This window comes from Rhinichthys klamathensis, unplaced genomic scaffold (assembly GCF_029890125.1).
Source record: "Rhinichthys klamathensis goyatoka isolate OS25496 unplaced genomic scaffold, OSU_Roscu_1.1 h1tg000068l_1, whole genome shotgun sequence".
NCBI classification, from domain to species: Eukaryota; Metazoa; Chordata; class Actinopteri; order Cypriniformes; family Leuciscidae; genus Rhinichthys; species Rhinichthys klamathensis.
In genome coordinates, this window is record NW_026606611.1 from 4490349 (window position 1) to 4514919 (window position 24571).

Consider the following 24571-nt stretch of genomic DNA (forward strand, 5'->3'; position numbering starts at 1 on the left):
TCGGGTTGACCTGTTCTGACTCCAAGTATATGAGACCATATCTCCACTGGTGATTTGATAAACATGTCAAATTATACAGCAATAAAGCAATTTTACAAAACATGATAACTATATAATTGGAAATTCCAAAATACAGCTTGGAAAGTATTTATAGCATAGTTCAAAGTAAATTGCATTCTCTGAAGTTAATCATTGATTATTTGCTATCCTGCCACAGCAAAAATGCCATTTGAGTTCCTTATAACATATCATAAAAGCCATAAAAGGTTATTTGCAACTGTTGTGAATGGCAGGCCATTAGAGATATCATCACAGCATCAAAAAATAACAATGCTCCTGTATGCCTCTGTCGTGACACGGCTCATGTCCTTAAGGGGATTCACGATTTGAAAGCTTTCTTGGCCTTATAAGAGATATGACATACTTTTTTAAAGGTCCAATTATATAGGCACTGAAGGTTTTTGCAAAAAAAAAAACAGCCACAATTTAGTAATACATGTAACATTTTTTGCTGTCTTATGACCATTTGAATGAAATGTGTGGTTTTGCTGCTGCCTTTTCTTTAAAACAATAAACCACCACTGCACTGCAAAGAAAATAAATTACAAAATAATCAAGTAACTCAATTAAATAATCGTGACAGGCCTAAATCGTGCCCTTTATGCATGGTGAATTGTAAGGAAAATCGATGTGCAAATGGTTTCATAATATACTTTCTGCAACTAGTGGAAAGAAATGCTGGTAAAAACATCCAAAATAGAAAATGTTTTTTTTTTTGCTGAAAAGAGCTGTGGACGAATCTCTTAACCTGACACTAATGAAGAGCTTGCTATATCCAGAGCGTTTGGATGTGCTCATATTAATTAGCAGCTTTGCTCCGCCCATTTCCCTGCTGATCATAGTGTTTGCTTGCATCCGACTTGAAATTACTGCAGCAGCTGCCCTCCAAAGCTGCTCATGCAGAGACTAAACACTTCAAAGTGGATAGGATTAGCAAAGTGTACACAAGATATTATTCTAGTAGACAGACAGGACGTCTGGAGCTTTGCCTCACACAGAAGATGGTCTGAACTTGTTTTGGTGGGGTTTAAGTTTTAAGCAACATAAATGCACATGACAGCTCTGTTTGCAGAGCTCAGCAACCTAGTGAGCTGCCCATCAAGACATTATTTTAAGGCATCACATATGCAATCCTGACACGAAGGTTGTTTGAATAGTCAGTAAATTATGCTGCTTTATAAGACCTCATCTTGGTCAAATTGTAAGCCAGCAGGGCATATATCCTTCATAAAAAAAAGTTAATACCAGAATGCATTGCAATAAGTGAAATAAAAAAGCGGACTAAAAATATACACTACTTTTCAAAAGTATAGGGTCACTAAGACTATAATAAAAAATAAAAAAATAAAAAAAAAATTCAATCAGCAAGGATGCATACAATCTAAAAGATAACACAATCATATACAGTGTTTCCCACAGGGTTTTGTGAGACTGTGGTGGCTGGACCTTGGTCTCTCTAGGGAGGACTGGGGGCAACATGTCAAAATCCTAAATAAATTATGAGTAAAGGTTCTTGTGTGCTATTACTGTGGTGCATGAAGCTGATGCCTATGAGCATTTCATATCATTCACTTCTAAAGATCCTTAGAAGGGAGCGGTCAAGGAAACAAAACCAATGACAGTGGCTGAGCCAAAACAAATCAAACATTTTCTTGCATTCTTTCCAAAAAATACAAATCTTTGTCTCGCTTCAGCAATGTCAAGGATTTCTAAACTGTGCATGTTGTTTTGACACATGCCAACTCTCATGGCCGTCTGTTTATTAGGATTAAAGATTAAAGCATCGGCGCTCCTGTTTGCGTGTCTCTGTTTAAGAGCCGATAGAAACTGAAACCAAATGGCTAGCTCAATAATTCTTTTTGCATACAAACCCAGAGACGCTACACGTTCAGATCAAGCCCCCAACATGCTCCTGTTGCGTTGTTTTCACCCTCTATGACTGTCTGCATAGAATACGGCCTCTATCTCAGTTTACATGTAGCCTGCAAAGCTGTCTACCACCCTGACAGAAACCTTTCTGTGGATCAGCGTATGGTAGCCACCAAAGCCAGAATCAGCCTGAGCCTCAGTACATATAAAATAAGCCAACAAAGTGGGGAATAACACTTTTTGTGTTGTATGATTGTAGTGGCTACACAGTGGATTTCAACATTTACACAGGGAAGTCCAATGTTGTAAGTGGGAGGGGACTTTCATTTGATGCTGTGATGTCGCTGGTCAGAAAGGAGTTCTTGGGGTCTGGATATCACATTTACTGTGATAATTTTTATACCAGCCCAGTACTCTTTCAGCACCTTTATGACCTGGGGTTTGGAGCCCGTGGAACCATCAGGGACACAAGAATTGGTGTCCCAAACACCTAAGTGAATGCATTGACAAAGAAATCTCCACGGGGATCAATAAGGTGGATCAGACAGGGATCGCTCCTTTTCACAAAGTGGATGGACACACGAGAGGTGAGTGTGTGCACTACTCTGCACACTGCATACTTGGGAGACACTGTGAAAAGAGTGTGCAAATCCAGTAGTGCATACAAGAAGTTGGATGTTCCAGTTCCAACGGCTGTGAAAGATTACAATCGCTTCATGGGGGCAGTTGGCCTGTCAGATCAGTTGATTGGCTACTATTCCTCGTGGGGAAAAAAAGCAAGAAGTGGTACATGACTGCGCTGCACTGCACCATTTCATTGACATTGCTGTCACAAACAGCTACTTGCCGCACAAGCTACTGTGTAGCAGCCCATGACACACCAGGCCTTCCAAGAACAGTTGTCAGCGGAGCTGTGTGGGGTGTCCTTACAACCAGCACAAGAGAGCTACCAGCACTTACCTGTTGCCATTTCTGGTACAGTTCGCTCAAAAAAAGCCACACAGGGGCGAAGGAAATGCAGGCTGCGTGGGAAATCCACTCTGTTCATGTGTGAGGCATGCCAAGTGCCCCTCTGTGTTATTCTGGACAGGAACTGTCACAAGTCTTATCACAGCTAGGGTTGCCTGTGTATATGTAGGGGTGCTTATCTGTATGTTTAGATCTGATAATGTACAGGTTATTGTACAGTTTATTTATTGTTTTACACAATAACTGTTCTGACAGGGTCTATTTATTTGATATTTTTACCAATTAAATATTCAATCAATATTCAAAAGCAAAATGTTATCTGTTTGACCCCACAAATACAAATGCACTCCATTCATATGTGAGGCATGCCAAGTGTCCCTCTGCGTTATTCTGGACAGGAAGTGTAATCAAAGCCTTTCTGTTTAGTTCTGATAATGTACAGTTTTACAGTTTACAGTTTTTTTTACCACTTAATTGTAGTGTATAATAGAGTAGTGTAATTGAATATTTTACTTGGTATTTTTTTACCCCCCCCCCCTCCCTTTTTTTTTGACTCCACAACGCACTGTTTATAAAAATGTGTACCTTACAAACTAATTTATGTAAAGTTCAAATCAATTGTGTGTAGTTTTAAAGTGTTTTATGCAAGTTTTTTATCACTTGGATTGCTCATGAACTGGAGCTCTTCTCATAAATGAACCAAAACTCAGTGTAAAGGCTAATGGCCTCACAGACCTGAGAAATATATCTATAGAAAGCTTGAAATGTCTACTTTTAAACAAAATTCAAAACGAAAAGAAACAGGCTACTCTCTGCTTCTGTAGGCTAATTCGTATGAAGTGTGCATTTCTCTCTAAAGGCGCGTTCACTAATGCGAAGATGACGAGTCAGCATCGTCAACTTTATCTTTGCAGCCGACACTGACACAGAAAACACTAGTTAATCAACAAAAAATTAAAATATCTCATGCATAATCATTACTTTTGCCGGTTCTTTGGGGCAAGCTTTATGCGTGCGCTTGAAATGCGGAATAGGCAATATATTACGAAAACGCTCATTATGGTTTATTCTCTCCCATATATATTTAAGTAATTAAATAAATATAAATATGTGATTAGACTAATGGCTTAAATGAACAACTTAGGCCAGTAAAAGTAAAAAAAAAAAAAAAAAAAAAAAAAAAAAAAAAAAAAAAAATATCGCACAACCTAATCAATATTCTATAATAAAATCAACTAATCGAATATTCGAAAATCGTGACTGATCCCTACTTGATATGGCTCTGAAGTACTAGCTTTATAACCTGACATCAAGGTAAGGCCATCTGACATTTAGGACACTGGAATTTGAGGTCGCCCTCTGAAAGTGTGTCCCGAACGAGGTGCAGAGGAACAAAGGCCTATAGAGATCACGGCTCAGACAGCGGATAGGTCAGTTATGGTTCTCAACACAGCGGGCTGATGGAGATCACAGAAGCTTTGACACAGAGACGACACCAGACCAGCAATGCCATGAGCTCCTCGCACATCGATAAAGTGTTGAAGAAGCTACAAGCTTTTCAAAATTTAAAGCAGTTAAGCTACAGTCAATCTACTCCTAAGGGAAAGTAATTAACTGATCTACAACCTGCAAACAAAAAGTAGCTAAAAACACTGAAGCTACTTAAGTGGAAAATATCTATTTAAATATAACCATTAACTATCCGATATTGTACAGCTAAAAATAACGGGAAGCGAATGACACAGGAAGCCAGACACATTAAAATTACAAATGGCCTTGCCCGCTCTTACCTGAAAAATAACTACCGTAAAACTTCAAATAATAGCCCGGGCTTTTATTTTCCCAAATCGTCGAACTGCACCACCTTGTATTTGAGACAGGCGTCTATATGAGACAGGGCTTTATAATTTAGTGTTGAGATGTTGTTCATTGAGTGTATAGGCCTGTCTCTAATCTCTAAAAATCTCCAAATGCTCCACGTAAAACTGCGGTCTTCCGACCTTTAACTATCGCGTCAATTGATTTGGATTAATATGCGCGAGGGAGAGAGAGCAAGACAGCGCTCGTGTTGTTTGAAGATGTGAGAGTGCGCGCGCGCGGCCGGGGCGCTCTCTCTCTCTCTGCTCGTAACGCGCCCTGTCAAGCGCAGCAGTCATTCTATTCTACATCACTCATCGAACAAAAAAGGCTTTGGAGGGACAAAAAATTTGCTTTGGCAGCCGCCAAAAAGCGGACGATCTGATGGGTTTTAGAAGATTAAATACAACCCGAAACTAAAAAACAGACCCGGCCTCTATTTGAGACCGGCCTTTATTTACCCAAACCTGCAGCCACACCAGGCGTGTAAAAGAGACAGGCGTCTATTTGGGACTCGGCTATTATTTGAAGTTTTACGGTATATCGTGATATATATCGTAATCGTGAAATAAAATTACTTATATGTGATATAAGATTTTGGTCATATCGCCCAGCCCTAATTTATAATCAAATTGACTAATTAGCTAGTCACGTTCCTGAAACTAAACACTGTCAGACTAACAAAAAATGTTACATTGTTACTTTTAGTAAGTCAATTATCAAAAGTTTAACACTGAAATTTTAGGAATTATTGTACAACACCATAAAAAGTTTAAGGTTCATACAAATTATTGTTTTGAGTCTTTTAGGTTCTCAAAGGATACATTTATTTGATCAAAATTTTGCTCAATATTAGTACAATTTAAAATAATTGAGTTGTTTGAATATTTTTAGAAATGTAATTTACTCCTGTGATGCAAAGCTTAATTTTTAACATCATTACCCCAGTCTTCAGTGTCCCATGATCCTTCAGAAATCATTCTAATATGCTGATTTGCAGCTCACGAAACATTTCTGATTATTATCAATGTTAAAAACAATTGTGCTGCTTACATTTTTTTGAGATACATTCCACGATGTTTCAGGATTATTTGATGAATAGAAAGTTCAAAAGAACTCTATTTTAACATAATTGTCTTTACTGTCACTTTTGATCAATTTATTGCATCCTTGCTGAATAAAAGTATTACATTTCTTTTAAAAAAATCTTACTGACCTCAATCTTTTGAACGGTAGTGTACATTAACAAAACTAAGGGTGCTCCGAATGATCGGCTGCCAATCGGCCGATAATAGCTTTATATAATTTGATTGGTGGTCTCTATAAAGGCCAATCAGAAGAGCCGATCAGTTGACGAAAAACTCACAGCTCTATGCGCTAAAATTGCTTCATTACATTCACTGGTCTGGCAGTTCTACCAGGTGTCTGAAAAGGACAATACATTTGCAACGTTTTTGCGAAGAGCGGAGACATTGCAATGAACAGCAAGATCAGTAATCGGCCCCAAAAATCCTGATCGGAGCACCCTTAACACAAACCATTGAAAACACAATCAAGTGCAAAAACATGTCATTGGGAGGTGTGTGATGGTAACTTGTGTTACTGTACCCTTAAATATATATACCTACACATACACATTAATAGACATGCTCATATTAAATATCACAGGGAGATGCCTGAGAGGGACCACAGCACAGACTAGACAGATCCCAGATGAAGACATTTCTAAAACTGGGGTTGCTTTTACCTGGAGGAGGGGGCGACGTGGGCATGTTTAGGGGACAGGGAGGAGGGACCATCCTCTCCGTCTCGTGGGAGCTCCTCGCAAGCTTCCAACTTCTCTTCTTCCAGGAGCTCAGTGATCTGTGGGGGTGAGAAAAGGGGATATTTAAATACCATATCCCTGTTACCACTACTTCAGCGGCATTTATTTCTATTTCATCATAAGTATTTTATGTCAACGTCTAACAGCCCTGTGAGATTCAAGCATTTTGCAATGCCCCGCACCTATGCTGATTATCTGCAGGGAGCCTAATTTACACACAGATCACACAAATGCTGTGGGTGTAACTGGTGACATCACACATACCTTGGTGATAACTACAGGATGTTATGTAATGCTGCCATGTAACTAATGTTATAAAGTAGCTACAATCTTTAAAGTTATTTTTTTTTTTGAACTTTTTTACTTAATAAATGTTACAAGTTGAATCTAATATGAGACAATTAATTGATCCTGTGCATTACAGCACCTGCCTTTCATTGAAGTCACATCCTCTTATCGTTATGTATCTAAGTGCTTGTTACTAGTGTGGTTTTCCTGGAGACATGAGAGAGTTACATAACGCAAGAGTCTACAGAACGTATGAAAAACAGGTTTCGTTGAAAAATGTGCCAAACAGGCACCTAGAGGAAATCAAACCATTGCCATTGTTGTTTAGGGCTACACATCCATGTGTAAATCTACCTAACAGTATTTAATATCAGACAAACTTTGGCACTAGCACATGATCAAATGCACACTGCATCTGCTGCAGTATCGCTGCCATGTTTCCATAGCAACCATTTCCCTCTACATCTGATTGGCTGAGCGGGGCTGCTGTTCAGTGGCCATGCAGATATGAGTCACATGCGGTGAGCAGAATGGCTGCCAAGAATGACTGTATTTTCACACATCTCTATATGCCTACAGCCACTGTTCCCTCTCGATTGTCTTTTGGACAAGCTCCAGACTTTGCCATTTTAAGCCTTTCACACTATATTTCTCCGCACTAGTGTCTTATACTGTATATCTTAGAGGTGTGGATCTTTAGGGAGCACACATTTGATTTGATCTAATTTCAAACCTGATAGCAAGATCACTCTAAATTGTTATGTAGACGCATGCATTTTCTGTGAAGCTGCTTTGAAACGATATGTATTATGAAAAGCGCTATACAAATAAATGTTCAATTCAAATTCAATTGAATTGAGGAAATGACAATGCAAAAAAAATGTCAATAGCATAGCTCATTGAGGTGCCTCTGTGTAAAGATCCAGCATGAATTTCTGGACTGTTGTCCAACAGTTAAAAAAAAAGTTTATTTTTAAAAATTATTATTAATAATTAAATAATAGTGTTATAATAAAATCAGCAATGCGAAACTTGATGAAAAGGACTCCTGTGTTTTTTGCATCAGTCTTGCGGTGGAAAGAGCAGATTAATTGAGTGACTCAAACGTTCCCTGCCAAACACTGTCTTCATTAGCGTCTTATGCTGTCAAAAAACAACCATGTAGTCTTAAATATGGATGCTGAAGCCAGGGCGGTGGAAACATCCTCAAGGGTTCATCCATGATGTTTTAATACCTCCAAAGAAGCTGAAGCATGCAGAAACTCAGCCTTTGTTTGGCCTCAGAGGCCTTGTTAATGCGTGGTCTACAGATTATACAACAACATCTGCATCCAAAATACAACAGCAGAGAGCTGACTGAGGCTTTAATTAAAGGCGCTCTTCATTAATTAGTAAAAAAAAGCTGTCAAGCGCACGCACAAACCAAAAAGGAAAAACAACCAACACAAATGGAGAATACATCTAACAGCCTCCGAGGATGAGAAAAACAGGCTAGGCAACTGTGTGGATGTGTGTCTGGAAAGATGACCTGATTTATTTTTGTGTCGGTCCACAACAGGTCCGAACACATCTGGGCAGAAACAGGAATTTGAAGAACAAAAGGGCAGTCACTAGAGTTTAAATGATAAAACGCATAACAACCTGTGTTTTGCAATAGAGATTAGGTCATGGTCAATCACCAGTCATAGATAATAAGTCGTTCTCCTTAGATGGGCAGACATGGTCCATCTCTTAGTAATGTCCAATTATCAAAATTACTTAATCTTAGGCACAAAACAAACGTATGTAACAAACCCTGCTGAGCCCAAACGCTTTATTCAACCCTAATGCACGCCAACCTTGACGAGGCCCAAACATTCAACGAGTCAGCTCCGTCTCATGTCAGTGAACCCTGGGTGAGACATGTGATTCGAGAGTGTGAGAGGCTCTCATGCGAGAAACCCTTAGAAATAAATCTGTGATTTATGCTCATATTCATTTCAGCCTATGCCAGCTCCTTGAGCACTGGCCCGAATCCAGATAGGTCACCCAGGACCTTCACCCTGTTGCTCAAATTTGTTTCTGCCCCTTCTGTTTCTTATGCATCCCAAGCTGTCTTGGGAGGACCTTCTCAGCAGTGGGAAGACTGAAACGTCTAGTACCTCCGAGCATGTCTGCAGAGGATCCCACTGAAGCAAATAAGATCTTCTGTATCAACCTGATCTATGCTTCAAGGGAGCCTGTGGCTCAGCTACAAGCAGACTAGAGCTCTGGGTGATCCTACCTAGAGAGCATTTTAAGTCATCATTGTTGTGAAAGGCTGGTCCAGAATATTGGTACTAATTGTGAATCTTTAATAGAAAAGATTCTATCTTTTCAATAGAAATTCAAGCATTCTGGACTTTCATGTTAGAGAGAAAGAGTTCCCTGAGCACACTTCGCAATTCTTCAAGCTGGTCACGCAAATTCACTGTGTTGACCAACACTAAGCTGCTTGGTTTGAAAATGACTTCTGTGTGAGCTGGACCTCATTTAATATGTACTATTTTACAACATTTGTGAATACTATGTTTTTATGCATAGAGTACTATGTTGTTAACTTAGCAACATATTAACATCAAACTCAATAGAGTGCTGCAGTGATGGTGTATTTTTGTGGGCCAGTTAGAATCTCCCTGGTTCCCTCCACAAATAGCCAATAGGATTTTTCCATTGGCTTTTGGATTATTGCGGAAAATAAGCTCTGTGACTAACAAACGTTTATGATTCCTACACGTTTTGTTCATTGTGTTAATCTCTTATGCATTTTGAAGCCTAAATACAATTGACAAAAGTAAAAAACTAAATGCAAGCTATAAACAAACCGATTGCCAACAACTCTTTCAATCGTTATAGAAAGAAAAAAAAAATTCCCTGAAAGTTTAGGGTAAACTAAACTTAACTTAGACTGTAGTCACAAGTGCCAAAACGTTAACTTGTTTCTGGGTTTTGCCCAACAAACATGCCATCCCTGCAGCAGTATTATGATGGGTTAGGATGTTGCCTAAAAGGCAGCTGCCTATGTAGAGATTAGACAGCAAGGCAGCTCACCAGGTTGTCTTTAAATTAACCCGGGAAGTCTGTATAATTCTGCTCGTTATGAAAACGAGACATTCCTGGAAATCAGCACAGGTGCCAGTACCAAGCTTACATCACTCAGTTATGTAACTGTAGCTAGTATCGTATTCTACAAAAGGGCTGTTTCCTATTTTTCTGCAAGTCTGACACAAGCAAGAGTTTGAAACACAAGATATCTTGTGGAAAGTATTTACAGCCCATTATTGACCATTTCCTGTGTATATGAAGAATGCAGATATGTAAAGTCTTGTGAGGTCAGAAATCTTGAGATCCTTAAAAGGATGTAGAGTGTCACACAAATGAGATTTAAAACAATCTGCACTTTCAAAGAAAACAAAATCACAGTCGTTCCTCTGGTGCGAGGGAACCTGCAGTCTGCAAACACACTCACAGACACACTGAATGGAGGAGACACGCCTTTGGATGGTTTTCAGTGTATTACATAACACTACAGACATAATAGCCTTCGAACACTGCTTCTTCTTTTCCTTTGATTCAGATCTGGCCTGTGTAAAGCGCTGCTTCCCCCTGGAACTGGGGTGGGTGGCACACATTTTACACGCTTTAAACTAACACAAAGCATAAGTATATAATCGTCTTTCAAAACTCAAATCACAATATCGCATTTGCAAGGTTTGTGCAAGTATTTCGCGAGGAACAAAGCTAAAACCGACTTAGGCTAATCCCATTGATCTAGAACACAAATATATACATTGCCCCCAAAGCCGCATTTGTAAGTGCAGCACACTGATCAGGAAATATGAGGCTGATAACTGATATTTTAACACTGTTACAGGTTGAAAAACTGATCCAATCATTAATATTTTCCTAAGAGAGTCTTTTATCATCATTTTACAAAGCACAAAAATGTCAACAATTACGGGAATATTCTGTCATCACACTCAAAAATCTTTGTTATAGTGTAACATTGGCAAAGTATTAACACCAATAGCTCCAGTTTTACACACACCAGACTTTATCCAATAGCTCCAAATAATTATAAGCATCTGCTATTTGTTTACACTCTTTAGGGTTTGGTTTAGGTTAAGTAACACAGACCACTATTAATGAAGACTTTACAATACATCTCAGTGATATTACTCCAGGAAAAACTTATTGTATTAACATATCTCTTGTAATTACATTGAGATTTCCCGTCACAAATTTGTTTGCTGTTTAATTCAATTCTACATCTGTTTGCAATTTCGTTTGCATCTTTGTCTAATTGGACAGCGCTTCAGCCGAATTACTATAATTAAACTTAGAAGTGGACTTACTACAAATTATATGCACTTCATGTTTATTTTCCAAAATAAACCGGCTATAAACATCTGAATGTAAAAATTCACGTCCAGCGGCCGCTCAATTCATATGGATTAGTTTTATGATCTCTTTCATTTTGAAGCGTCAAATTGATAGTTGCATAGCTGTCATTGGAGGCACAGAAAGCTCTCAGATTTTATCAAAAAGATCTTCATTTGTTTTCCGAAGATGAACAAAAGTATTATGGGTTTGGATGGAACGACACGAGGGTTAGTAATTAATGACAAAATTGTCATTTTTGGGTGAAGTATCCCTTTAACTTTTCAGAACTTTGAATGAATAACAGATTTTCACAGTATTCTGTGTGAATACAGATAAGCAAGCAACACTAATGTCAATGATTGCACCTCCTTAACACAGCTGCAAGAAAGTTTACCTGGTCATTAATGGAGCTGTAGTCATTGGTGTTGGAGATGTCATCGTCCTCCTCCGAGTCAAAGAATTCCTCCTGGTTCTCCAGCAGTTCTGCCAGAATACGGCTGACTGACTCCTGCTCTTTCAGATCCTCCACATCTGTGTCTAAACTGCAGAACGTAGAAGGCAGGAACCGCTATAAAGGTGAATTTTCCGTGTGCCATTGTAAGTTAAAATACTTCTAAATCAGGTTAATACAGGTCCTTCTCAAAAAATTAGCATATTGTGATAAAGTTCATTATTTTCCATAATGTAATGATAAAAAATAAACTTTCATATATTTTAGATTCATTGCACACCAACTGAAATATTTCAGGTCTTTTATTGTTTTAATACTGATAATTTTGGCATACAGCTCATGAAAACCCAAAATTCCTGTCTCAAAAAATTAGCATATCATGAAAAGGGTCTCTAAACGAGCTATTAACCTAATCATCTGAATCAACTAATTAACTCTAAACACCTGCAAAAGATTCCTGAGGCTTTTAAAAACGCCCAGCCTGTTTCATTACTCAAAACCGCAATCATGGGTAAGACTGCCGACCTGACTGCTGTCCAGAAGGCCATCATTGACACCCTCAAGCAAGAGGGTAAGACAGAAAGAAATTTCTGAACAAATAGGCTGTTCCCAGAGTGCTGTATCAAGGCACCTCAGTGGGAAGTCTGTGGGAAGGAAAAAGTGTGGCAAAAAACGCTGCACAACGAGAAGAGGTGACCGGACCCTGAGGAAGATTGTGGAGAAAGACCGATTCCAGACCTTGGGGGACCTGCGGAAGCAGTGGACTGAGTCTGGAGTAGAAACATCCAGAGCCACCGTGCACAGGCGTGTGCAGGAAATGGGCTTTAGGTGCCGCATTCCCCAGGTCAAGCCACTTTTGAACCAGAAACAGCGGCAGAAGCGCCTGACCTGGGCTACAGAGAAGCAGCACTGGACTGTTGCTCAGTTTTGCATGTCATTCGGAAATCAAGGTGCCAGAGTCTGGAGGAAGACTGGGGAGAAGAAAATGCCAAAATGCCTGAAGTCCAGTGTCAAGTACCCACAGTCAGTGATGGTCTGGGGTGCCATGTCAGCTGCTGGTGTTGGTCCACTGTGTTTTATCAAGGGCAGGGTCAATGCAGCTAGCTATCAGGAGATTTTGGAGCACTTCATGCTTCCATCTGCTGAAAAGCTTTATGGAGATGAAGATTTCATTTTTCAGCACGACCTGGCACCTGCTCACAGTGCCAAAACCACTGGTAAATGGTTAACTGACCATGGTATTACTGTGCTCAATTGGCCTGCCAACTCTCCTGGCCTGAACCCCATAGAGAATCTGTGGGATATTGTGAAGAGACGCAAGACCCAACACTCTGGATGAGCTTAAGGCCGCTATCGAAGCATCCTGGGCCTCCATAACACCTCAGCAGTGCCACAGGCTGATTGCCTCCATGCCACGCCGCATTGAAGCAGTCATTTCTGCAAAAGGATTCCCGACCAAGTATTGACTATTGAGTGCATAACTGAACATAATTATTTGAAGGTTGACTCTTTTTTTTGAGAAGCGTCAGAGCGTCGGCGCACTGAAGCGTTTTTTTTTTTATTTAGTTCAAATATACTATCAGATTTAATGTTATACCTTGACAAACTATACATCATTAAAAAGATATAAGACTCAAGATTCAGTATTTGACCACTATTGTATTCTGAGAAACTTATAGTGACAGTTATGTCTTAATTTGTGTCAGGAGTTATGAAATTAAAAAATGAGTCGTTACCTTTAATATGAATTATGAGCGTCAGCCGGTCTCATTCAGAAAAAAACTCCCGTGCAATCGTCATGACAGCGCTTGACAAAACAACGTCCCTCAGGGCTTTTAGCTCAAACATGTGCAGATTTGGAGAAATATTGATAGATTCTCATAGCTTTACATCAGACTTCTATAGACAGGAATAATATTTATTGAATTTATACCCAAATGCGTCGATGTAATCATTTTGAGCGCTGTATACTCTGTACTGTGTTATCAATTCATCCTGAAAGTGAGGGCGCTGTTTGCACAGAAGTCCATATATGGATCACATGAAGAAGAGCCATAATCATGTGACATTCAGGAAGTCCTGCCACAACAAAGCTATCCGAGATCGCTGTAAAGTGCAGATAAAGATGTTTTGAAGACAATAAACATGATTGCAATGATATTTGATTTACCTGTGTTCTTCGAGTCATGTCAGGTATTTTCATAATAATAGATTATATGTATAATGTAATGCTAATCGAGATAGACTTTCAAATTGTGCAGAATACAATAAAATAATATATTTTCTATCTGATTTTTTTATCTGAAGCCAAATCAGATTACAGAAAGTTATTTAAAACACTCGACTTGCGCTATAAAGTAAGTTTGGAGAACAAACATAGTTTTATTCTCATAAATTGTCGTGTATTGATGGTGTGCTAAGCTAACATGCTAGCTAGTACTGAGCACCTGCTACCTTACTTCGGTGTAATTTTTATGATTTTTTTCTAAATAAGAATGCTTACTGAAATGTTTCGTTTTTCAAAAAGGGCATTTGATACAGTTTCACTGTGAAGTGAGAACTTTTATAAAATAAATGAGGGATTGAAACAGTGTGAATTGCTAGTCGTTAGTGATTATAATGCAGACAAAAGAAAAGCATATTTAGAGCAATAAACTGGCTGGAGAGGTGTGAATATGTGCAGGGGAGACTGAGACTGAATGGGGCTCGTTTTTGCATCACAAAACAATAGAGGCAATAGACTGAATAGATGCTTATAAGAAAACAATAAACACCAGTCTAATCAAAATAAAGTCATATGACATGATCTTGAAAAACATTGAACTAAATACAGAGTTTTAGACTTATCATCTTCAGATTTTAAATATAACATGGTTAGACATGTGGCTTTAGCTGCAGTGCATTTCTAGATTGTTACAATGCCAACTTCAATTTTATTTTCATGAAGATGTTTCATAAAAATAAATGTATAATAACTTTACAAAACTTTGAAGCTATTTATAACTATTTTTTTTCATTATGATAATAATTAATTCTACATTTACAATAAACTTCCAGGTGTCAGCTTTCAAATGAGATCTTACTTGTGCTTTTAGTACAAAGGGTTCATGAACTGTATCTGTTTAAGTTTGGGAATGCCATATCTGGGGATTTTTCAAAAATGGGCTTGAAGCTTAACAGGTTAAAAACACTTCTTTTATTGGTCGGATGAAATATGCTAATTTTTTGAGACAGGAATTTTGGGTTTTCATGAGCTGTATGCCAAAATCATCAGTATTAAAACAATAAAAGACCTGAAATATTTCAGTTGGTGTGCAATGAATCTAAAATATATGAAAGTTTAATTTTTATCATTACATTATGGAAAATAATGAACTTTATCACAATATGCTAATTTTTTGAGAAGGACCTGTATGTCTGTAGACCGATTTACTCAGTCTAAACACTGACTCTGTGGTGATATCAAAACATTGCTCCATTTGTTTGAGCATCCAACCAGCCTAACTCTAAAACATTGGCTTAACCATTGATGTGAGTACAGGGCAGGACTATCTGTCTGATTGACCTATGGCAAACAGGAGGGGAGTGTTCAGGAAGCAGTTTCAAAACAATCAACATTTTCATTGTTATTCCGTTTGGTGACACTAATGCTGCAGAAAGGACTCATTTCAGCTATAATTTTTGTTCACGGATCTCTGCAGAATTGATCGGACAGTCAACTTCTATACACCATCTACTCACTCAACCATTTAAATTTGTCTTCGCTATGTTTATCATTTCACCATATTTAAGATTTTCCCACACAATCGAAACTGTGAAAAAAAAACAAGATTCTGTGTGGGCGTACACAAGACAAAATGTGTTGTGCTGGAAAAATGTGTTGTTAGCTGGAGCTAACACGAATTGCCAGGACATGCAAAAGAGTCTTACTGGAAAACGTCTGGCCCGAAGACTGCGGCGAGAGCCCCTATGCTCCAGCTCTCCTCCTGAAGAGACGCCACACCGGACAGAAAGCGGCACAGAAAGCGGAGCAAGCTGTAATTGACCTGCGGCAGCTGTTGAAGGAAGTACTTCATGTTTCTGCCCAGCTCTTCCTCACTGCTGTAGTCTAAAAGAGAGCAAACAAATCATCAGTCATAATGAGGAAAAAGTTCAGAGGGACGTGCAATAATGATGATGTGAAGGTAAGAGAATAGTGAGCTGGCCGATGAAGTTTGTAAAGTGTCCAGAACATTCCAGAAGGTAAAAACAGAGCGGCAGAAGAGGGCAGTGTGAAAGCTTCACCCACCCTGATAGAGCTGCATGATTTGCGCCTGTAAGCCTGCAGGGATGATGGGCTCGGGGAGCTCCTGCAGGAAGAGGCGTAACAGGCTGACGGCAGACGCCAGGTCGGCCTCTTTCTCCAGATTCACTTCAACGCCGCTGTCGTAGCGCTGCCTGAGCCATTCCACGCGTTCTGCGTTCCCATTCACTAGAAACAGACTCAGGTGCAGCCCTCCTACAAAACGCAAACACATACCTCACTAAGAGAAACATGCTCACAGAACAATGTATAGACATTTCACACAAGAGACTGTAATCGCTGAATCACTGCACAGAGCAGCTTGCAGGTTAAACTAATAATCCCTTTAGTCAGCTCTGTCAACAAAAGAGCTACGTTCTCTCTGTCTGTGATTTATGAGCTAATGAAACAGTCCTGCTGAACTAGTTTACATTCTTCAGCCCAAATGTTTTGAATAAAACCAATAATGGATATTTTTTACGGCTGACTGACAAACTGCTGATTTTCGGCAGATCAGATCAGAAGCTTCCTAACAGCTCTGTTGGCAAATACGCATTAGCTGGTCTGTCTCAGTTCCCATCCCTGGTGCTCTGCGTGTATACATAAAAGTCTACACCGCATAAGTGGAAGCCACCACGTCGCTCCCTGTTATGTCTAAATTAGCCTCAGAACAAAAACATCCTTCCAAATGAAAAAGTGGAGGAGAAATGCCAGTATGCTGAACTCACAGAGGAAGAGCTGGTGTTTGGAAACAACAGTGGTGGCTAAACCCCTTTCAACGACTTGACAACACTGCCAACATATTTTCAACATCCTACCTGTGCTAGAGTTTAAACAAGGGCAAATTTAAAAAAAAATATATATTCAGTCTGCTTGATGTGTGAGCACTTTGCTAATACCAGTAGTTGAAAAAGAGTAAAACAGGAAGGACTTGGCATTTATGTATCTACTTGTGGACGTTAATTAGTAGTAGGGCTGTGCTCAGAATATCGATACAACGATATATCGTCATGAACTCCTGGCGATACGCGTATCGATACAGCAGCTGCCGTATCGATACTTTTGTGCTTTTGAATGTAGCCAAGGGCTCGAATTTCGGCGCAGGTATTGCGCATAATTTGAATAATTCCCGCAGTTTATAATGCGGGAAATTCCCGGAAACATTGATTCACTTTAGCATGTAGGTTGTAGTATTAGTAAATGAATCCACACAGATTATAAAATCAAATCAGTCATTTTAAAACTTTCTGTGAGACGCAATTTCACAAACAGCGTGAGTTCAATGCAGTGCTGCGTCTCTCTCTCTCTCTCTCGTCTCGAGCAAGCGTCCAGCGCTGCAGCCGGTGAAACTACACGCTCACGGTTAGGAGTCGGGACATGACGGAATATTCACTTGCATAATCGGGCCATCGTGACTAAAGTTTACCATTTGCATGTCTTTAAGTCTTACCAGTTTAAACATTCAAACAATTTTAAACTATTCAGTACTTGCGCGCTCTCTGAGAGTTGGTTTTCTCTGCGTGCACATAGACTAGAGTAAAGCCGCCTCACATACAGCTCGCTCTTGGTAAGTATCCTCTAAACACAGTTGGTTATGTCTTAAATAAGCATAAAGGTTTTTAACAGAAACGGCAATTCCCCGGTAAGCGAGATATTCTGCTGTCACTCTCTTAACCCTGAGCATGTCAATCAATTGTTGTTTCTGCAAAAATTTTTGAAAATGTAATCATTTAAAATGATTTCAACGTAGAAGAAATGACTTTGTTTGGTGCACATTCCAACACTTAAGACCTGTTAAATACTAGGTGTTTAAAAGAGTTTGAGAAAACTAAGTTAAATTTAAGTTGTTACCGTTTTTGCTTTTGCGGAATGTTTTAAGTTTTGTTTAGTCATTGAGCAGTGTAGACATGCTTCAGTGTCACTATAATTGTCATTTCAGTTATTGAGGCAGACTTTAAAAGCAGAAGGAAGAGCCATTCTAAGCTTTTTTATTCATTTAACTCATTGTTTTTCAGTTATCACAACTGTTATAACACTGGTTATTCAATAAGCAGATATTACTGTTACTAAACTCAGCTCAAAAGAAATTTAAATTCCAAATTGATCCATATCGTGATACATATCGTATCGTGGCTTTAGTATCGTGATACGTATCGTATCGTGACATTGTTGGTGATACACAGCCCTAATTAGTAGGGGAAAGACTATAATGATATAGTGTCATTATAAAAGCCCCAGCCTGAATAATGTTCTCCTTTTCGCTTTTGACTCTGTAACATTGCAAAATAAAGGAAGTCCATCTTTTATCAGGGAGTTCAGAGAGGCCACTCCCATCATACAGACCAAACAACATGTTTTACTTTATCAGATGAAAATGTCATACTCTGCATGCTCTGCTTCTTTGAGTTGTTACAACATTTATGTAGAAGCTATCCAGCTATTTGTCAATTTAATCTTATTAAGATGCTTTTTTGATCCTATACACTTATTTGTTACACAACCTTGTCGCATTTAAGACTACTTTAAAGGGATACTCCACTTTTTTTGGAAATAGGCTCATTTTACAACTCCCCCAGAGTTAAACTGTTGAGTTTTACCGTTTTTGAATCCATTCAGCCGATCTCCGGTTCTGACGGTACCACTTTTAGCATAGCTTAGCATACATCATTGAAGTGGACAAGACCATTAGCAGTTCTCAAACAAAAATCACCAAAGAGTTTCGACATTTTTCCTATTTAAAACTTGACTCTTCTGTAGTTACATCGTGCACTAACACCGACGGAAAATGTAAAGTTGCGATTTTTTAGGCTGATATGGCTAGGAACTATACTCTCATTCCTGCGTAATAATCAAGAAACTTTACTGCCGTACCATGAGTGCAGCAGGCGTAATGATATGACGCAGCGCCTGAAAATAGGCTACCTTCCGTCAACACAACGGAACTATTTTCAGGCGCTGCGTCATATCATTACGCCTGCTGCACTCATGGTACGGCAGTAAAGTTTCTTGATTACTACGCAGGAATGAGAGTATAGTTCCTAGCCATATCAGCCTAGAAAATCGCAACTTTACATTTTCCGTCGGTCTTAGTGCACGATGTAACTACAGAAGAGTCAAGTTTTAAATAGGACAAATATCGAAACTCTTTGGTGATTTTTGTTTGAGAACTGTTAATGGTCTCGTCCACTTCAATGATGTATGCTTAGCTATGCTAAAAGTGGTACCGTCAGAACCGGAGATCGGCTGAATGGATTCAAAAACGGTAAAACTCAACAGTTTAACTCTGAGGGAGTTGTAAAATGAGCCTATTTCCAAAAAAAGTGGAGTATCCCTTTAACCCTTTGATGCATACGATCACACAACTGTGATTAGAACGTTCAGTGATTCATACAGACTAAATTGATGACATGTTTTATTCTAACCAGATACACATTGTGTAGGTATTAGGTAACTACAAAGTTTATTCCATTCTTCTCCCACCTCACCGGCCACTTTCATGTATTTTGGGAGTGGATGAATTGATGTGTACAGATACGATTCTCTGAATTGCGCTGCGAACTAATATGGCGGTGCCAATCACGCGTTATAAAGGTTCATAATAATAATAATAATAATAAGGCAATACGTTCTAAAACAAAGGTCACCTTAAAAAAAACTCACACTTGACTCACAGCTAGAATCTTTTAAATTTATGTGTGAAAGGGTTAAAGTTATTTTTTAAGCATTATACACAATTAATATGAAACCATATCATAACAATTACACTACCATTTTTAGTTTGATGCATGTTGTAAGTGTCTTTGAAATAAGTCTTTTATAAGTCTCTGACCAAGGCTACATTAATTTGATCAAAAATTCATTAAAAAAGTAATTTTGTGAAATATTATAATTTAAAATAACTTTTCTATTTGAATATATTTTAAAATCCTGACAAACATTTATCATAGTTTCCACAAAAATATTAAGCAGCACAATTCTTTTTTACCATTACAATAATAAGAAATGTTTGATAATCAGCATATTGTAATGATTTCTGAAGGATCATGTGACACGCTTTGCATCACAGGAATACATTTCACATTTAGTGTCTAAATGGGTCAGAAATGTCCTTAAAACCATGATTTCATTGGCAAATATGTAGTTTCTGGTCCGTCTTCGATCTTATCCCTGGAGGGTCAGTGGCTATAATGCTGCTATTGATGAAAGCTAAAAACAAATAAATAAAGGATAGAAAGAAAGTAACATAAATCATCAGGGGCCCCTCCCCTCACTCACCGTGCTCTTCAATGTACTCTACGATGCTCCTGACCAGTAGGGGGACCTCATGTCCTGGCTGCCCGCTGTGCTGCACCTCCTCCAGGGGGATCCCAAACACTCTGGCCGTGCTGAGGGAGTCGCTGAGGGAAGTAGAGAGGCTCTTCCTCATCGCCTCCACAGCCTGGCTGCTTCAGTCCGTCTACAGAGAGAGATGGCGAGAACAAGGTCACGGACTCGTCACCACCCTGTACAAACACGCTATCATGGGTGGGGCGCGGACTCCAACAACAAACTCCGGACAACAAGAACAAAACAAACTGAAAATTGAATCGGGGCCTCTCCCATCACGGAAGCGATGGTTCTTATCATGTGTGGGCGTAGAGATGAGGAGAGCGTACGCAAGTAGAGCGTTTGTCATGTGCAAAGATCGTACAGCCGCCAGATGCGGCACGCCGATTCTGACGATGGTAGCAGGTGGCTGTCATCTCGTTCAACATGCCATCACAAACCATACTGCCACAGTGCACAAGCTGTTAATTCTCGTAAAAGGAAAAACTCTGCAACTGGATCTGATTAGCATTCAGTATGTTTAGAAATGCACACAATCTGAACTTGATCTGTCAAGACAGCTGATGTCTTCATGACAACAGCAGCTGGTCTCACATCATTTTAGTTTCAATTACAACTACATAAAGAAGAATTTCAGAAGACAATTGTGATATAAATAGATGTTTTGTCATAGCGGGCTCACCTTGTAGTACAAACGCCCAGAAGTTAACTTTATCTCCTGCTCCACTCACTAGTAGTAAAAGAAATATTCATCTATGGCTGCTTCAGGTTGTGGCAGAAGATGAGCCTGTAGTTCCTCATTGACGGACCGCAAATCCTGTTCAGGACGTTAGTGGTTAAGCTGGAGGAAATAAAACACAAGAAAACAGCAGCATCAGCAAATGCATTAAAACGGATAATAATCCTTCTGATTAATATTAGCTGGGCCAAATTTAAAGACCACTTATTCAGTTAATGGACATCTGCGGTCTGAAAAACATATCTGCTGAAGTTTAAATCTCAATTTAGAAGAGAAACAGTGAGCAATCTGCTCACCCCTCTGCATATGGCATCACATGAACAGCATTTAATACTAAGTCGAAATTTAATCCAAACAAGGTTTCCAATCTTGCTACTGAGAGCTTTGATGCTTCACTTTCATTTTTATTTAAAAAGGAATGTTAATGAATGTTCCAAGCACTTCCAAGTGGTTAACGCATTACAAGTAACATGAGTTAAATAATCAGATTACTTTTTTTCAAATACTGAGTAAAGTAATGCATTACTGTTACATTTGCAACCAAATATCTGAGTTACTTTTTCAAATAAGTAATGCAAGTTTTATTTTCTAATTTACCCCATGTTGAGAGCAATAGGGAGTAAGTACAGAAGTGTTGTGTGCGCTGTGTGAACATGATGCTTAATGTAGTTCTAGATTAAATGTGAGCAGGCATTTACTCATCTCATGTGCACAAAAACAGATTCAGTATTCCTCAAAATTAAAAAAAAAACTGTGAAATGCAAACTCACAGTAATTGAATGTTATATAACACATTAAATATACTTTATGTATTTAATCTCACTTTATTAAGCAATGTCTTTGCTGCTGACCTTTGAGGATCCAATTTAGCCATACTAATAAGCAAAAACGACTTTAGTTAAAGGGAGTTCACTTTGAAATAATTTTTTTATATGTTTTAGCTTACCTCAAGGGCATCCAAGATGTAGGTGTCTTTGTTTCCGCAGTAGTTTCAATTTTGATATTTTTAGGTCAAACTGTTCTTGTCATATAATGCAGGTCTATGGTCACCACCTCAAAGAGCATGCACAGAGAAGTCCAAATTAAACATGATTTAATGACTCGTAAATGTAAGTACACATTGATGGCCTAAGACACGAAACGAGCGGTTTGTGTGAGAAAACGAACAGTATTTATATCGTTTTTACCTCTTGTAACTTTTTACCTCTGTTTTCTCACACAAACCACTCGTTTTGTGTCTTAGGCCATCAATGTGTACTTACATTTACGAGTCATTAAATCATGTTTAATTTGGACTTCTCTGTGCATGCTCTTTGAGGTGGTGAGGTGACCATAGACCTGCATTATATGACTGACAGACAAGAACGGTTTGACCTAAAAATATCAAAATTGAAACTACTGCGGAAACAAAGACACCTACATCTTGGATGCCCTTGAGGTAAGCTAAAACATACCAAAAATTAATTTCAAAGTGAACTATCCCTTTAAACATTACATTTGAGTTACTTCTTTTTTTTTGCTTAATTAAGTGTTGAACTTTAAATGCTTAAAAGTAGAACTTTTATTTGTTATTAAAAACAAACAAGCAAGCCCAGACCAGGTGAGGAAAATGCAATGCAAAAGTAATCTAAGGAATTACATTCCATAAAAAGTAATGCAATGAGTTACTTTTTTAGGGAGTAATGCAATTTGTAACACATTACTTTCAAAAGTATCTTTCCTGGTCCTAAGAGAATGAACAAAGAAATAAAAATTCCAAAAATATTTATCAATGTTAAAAACAGTTGTGCTACTTAATATTTTTGGAAACCATGATCCAATTTTTTCAGGATTCTTTGATTAATAAAAAGTTCAAAAGAACAGCATTTGACAGAAATATTTTGTAGGCTAGGCTAATTATTATAAATGCTTTTACTGTCACTTTTTTCTGAATAAAAGTATTAATTTATTTAAAAAAAAATATCTTCCTTTCCCAAAAACGTTTGAATAGTACAGTCCCTCAACCCCCTCTATATACACGTTTTTCAGGAAGAACATTTTCTCTGAAATGTATATACACAGTGTTACAGTTCATTAGATCTAATCCATTACCTGTACTATCACTTACTCAAATGACTTTTTGAAATGTTAAGAGCATTTTCACTGTGCCGAATAACAGACCTCTTTATCACTTTAGGCACGACTAGCTGCTCGACACCAGGCATGTGGAACAGGAACAAAATGTCCCGAAAACGAATTGGAATAATGTGCGAATTGAGCCCTAACAGCAGATGTCTTAGTTTGCAGACAATTGAGAGTAGATGTGCTTCTAATCCCACATATCACACATGATGACCTTTCGCTCACAATGTTCACCATTGTTGGATAAGCTAAACGCGGCTCAGCACTTAGATTGTTAGCAGAGAGCACAGTATGACCTTGGCTCATTCCTCAGAGCTCTGGAGAACACATAAAGGGACGATGCTGGAATTTTCTGCAGGCAAATCTCTCCGCATCTCCTTGGTGACATGATGTTTGCAAAGCTTAGTTGTCTCACTATGGTTACTGATTACTGATTTGGTGTCACAGGGAGAGTTTGTAGATCCAGTCACAGAAAAGCATGCCATAGATACACAAAGAGCGGCTTCAAAAATTCCAGAACATTCCCTGGAACAACAGCGTCCTGAAGATGACCTAACAAGGAGATTATCGGACCACCTACAGCACAAAGGCCAAATCTCAAATGCCAATGATTAATTAATAACAGTGGATATCTTTAGGCAAGTCTTCATAGGCAAAGATCTCAAGGTTAACACTAGATCTAAGCGTTCTCCCTGTAATTGAGGCAGAGCACTTTATTGCAGGTATACCTGGCAATCAGGTAACTGGCAGTAACAGGCAATCAGTGAGGTGAAAAAACAAAGATTCAAATTCTGATATAACACTTTATGGCACGAGTAGTAAAAAAAAACTAACTAATTTTACAGTTTTGCAAATTCTTTTTATTCTTTTTCTCCATAATTGGATGCAATTCAACCTTAAACTACAAAAAAAATCCATTCAAACTTTTTTGAACCAGCAGTGATAATCTACTGAAATATTTGCATATTGAATTGCAGATGGTTCTCTTCCTTTCATTTATTTGAATACTGAATCCGTTTAGCCATCTATAAGCCACTTTAGACCGCAAAGACGGTGTTGCATGTATTGCTTCCAGACAGAAAACAAAATGCGTTGAGTGTCATGACAACGGCAGCACTTCATTTATGCAGAACCAAAAGCTATAACATAAGCTCACTTAAAGATTTAACACTATTCTACTGCTGTCTTCACAAATGAACATACAATATGGTGTTGGACAGGTCCTCAGTGGCATGGAAGAGATCTAGATCAGTTTGCCAGACTGTGTCTTGTGTAATTATCAGAATCAGATTTCAGTTTTGAAATGCGTCATGCAGGAGAAAGTAACTTAATAATAAGAAGCATAACAAGACAAACGCACAAATGAAAAACCCTGAGGCGATA

General features: G+C 38.6%; 1 protein-coding gene across 5 annotated transcripts in view; it reads right to left on the reverse strand.

Moving 5' to 3' along the window:
• Window positions 1–24571, reverse strand: part of fam13b (family with sequence similarity 13 member B) — a 55937-nt gene that overhangs the window by 26202 nt on the left and 5164 nt on the right. For all 5 annotated transcript variants that reach the window (XM_056250313.1, XM_056250314.1, XM_056250315.1 and 2 more), the window contains 6 exons: window positions 21011–21169; window positions 20278–20458; window positions 16009–16218; window positions 15651–15828; window positions 11664–11811; window positions 6503–6618 (listed from right to left, as the gene is read on the reverse strand). In XM_056250313.1, the coding sequence (XP_056106288.1) occupies window positions 6503–6618; window positions 11664–11811; window positions 15651–15828; window positions 16009–16218; window positions 20278–20428 (803 nt within the window). In that variant the 5' untranslated portion in view covers window positions 20429–20458; window positions 21011–21169. The remainder of the gene's footprint in view (window positions 1–6502; window positions 6619–11663; window positions 11812–15650; window positions 15829–16008; window positions 16219–20277; window positions 20459–21010; window positions 21170–24571) is intronic.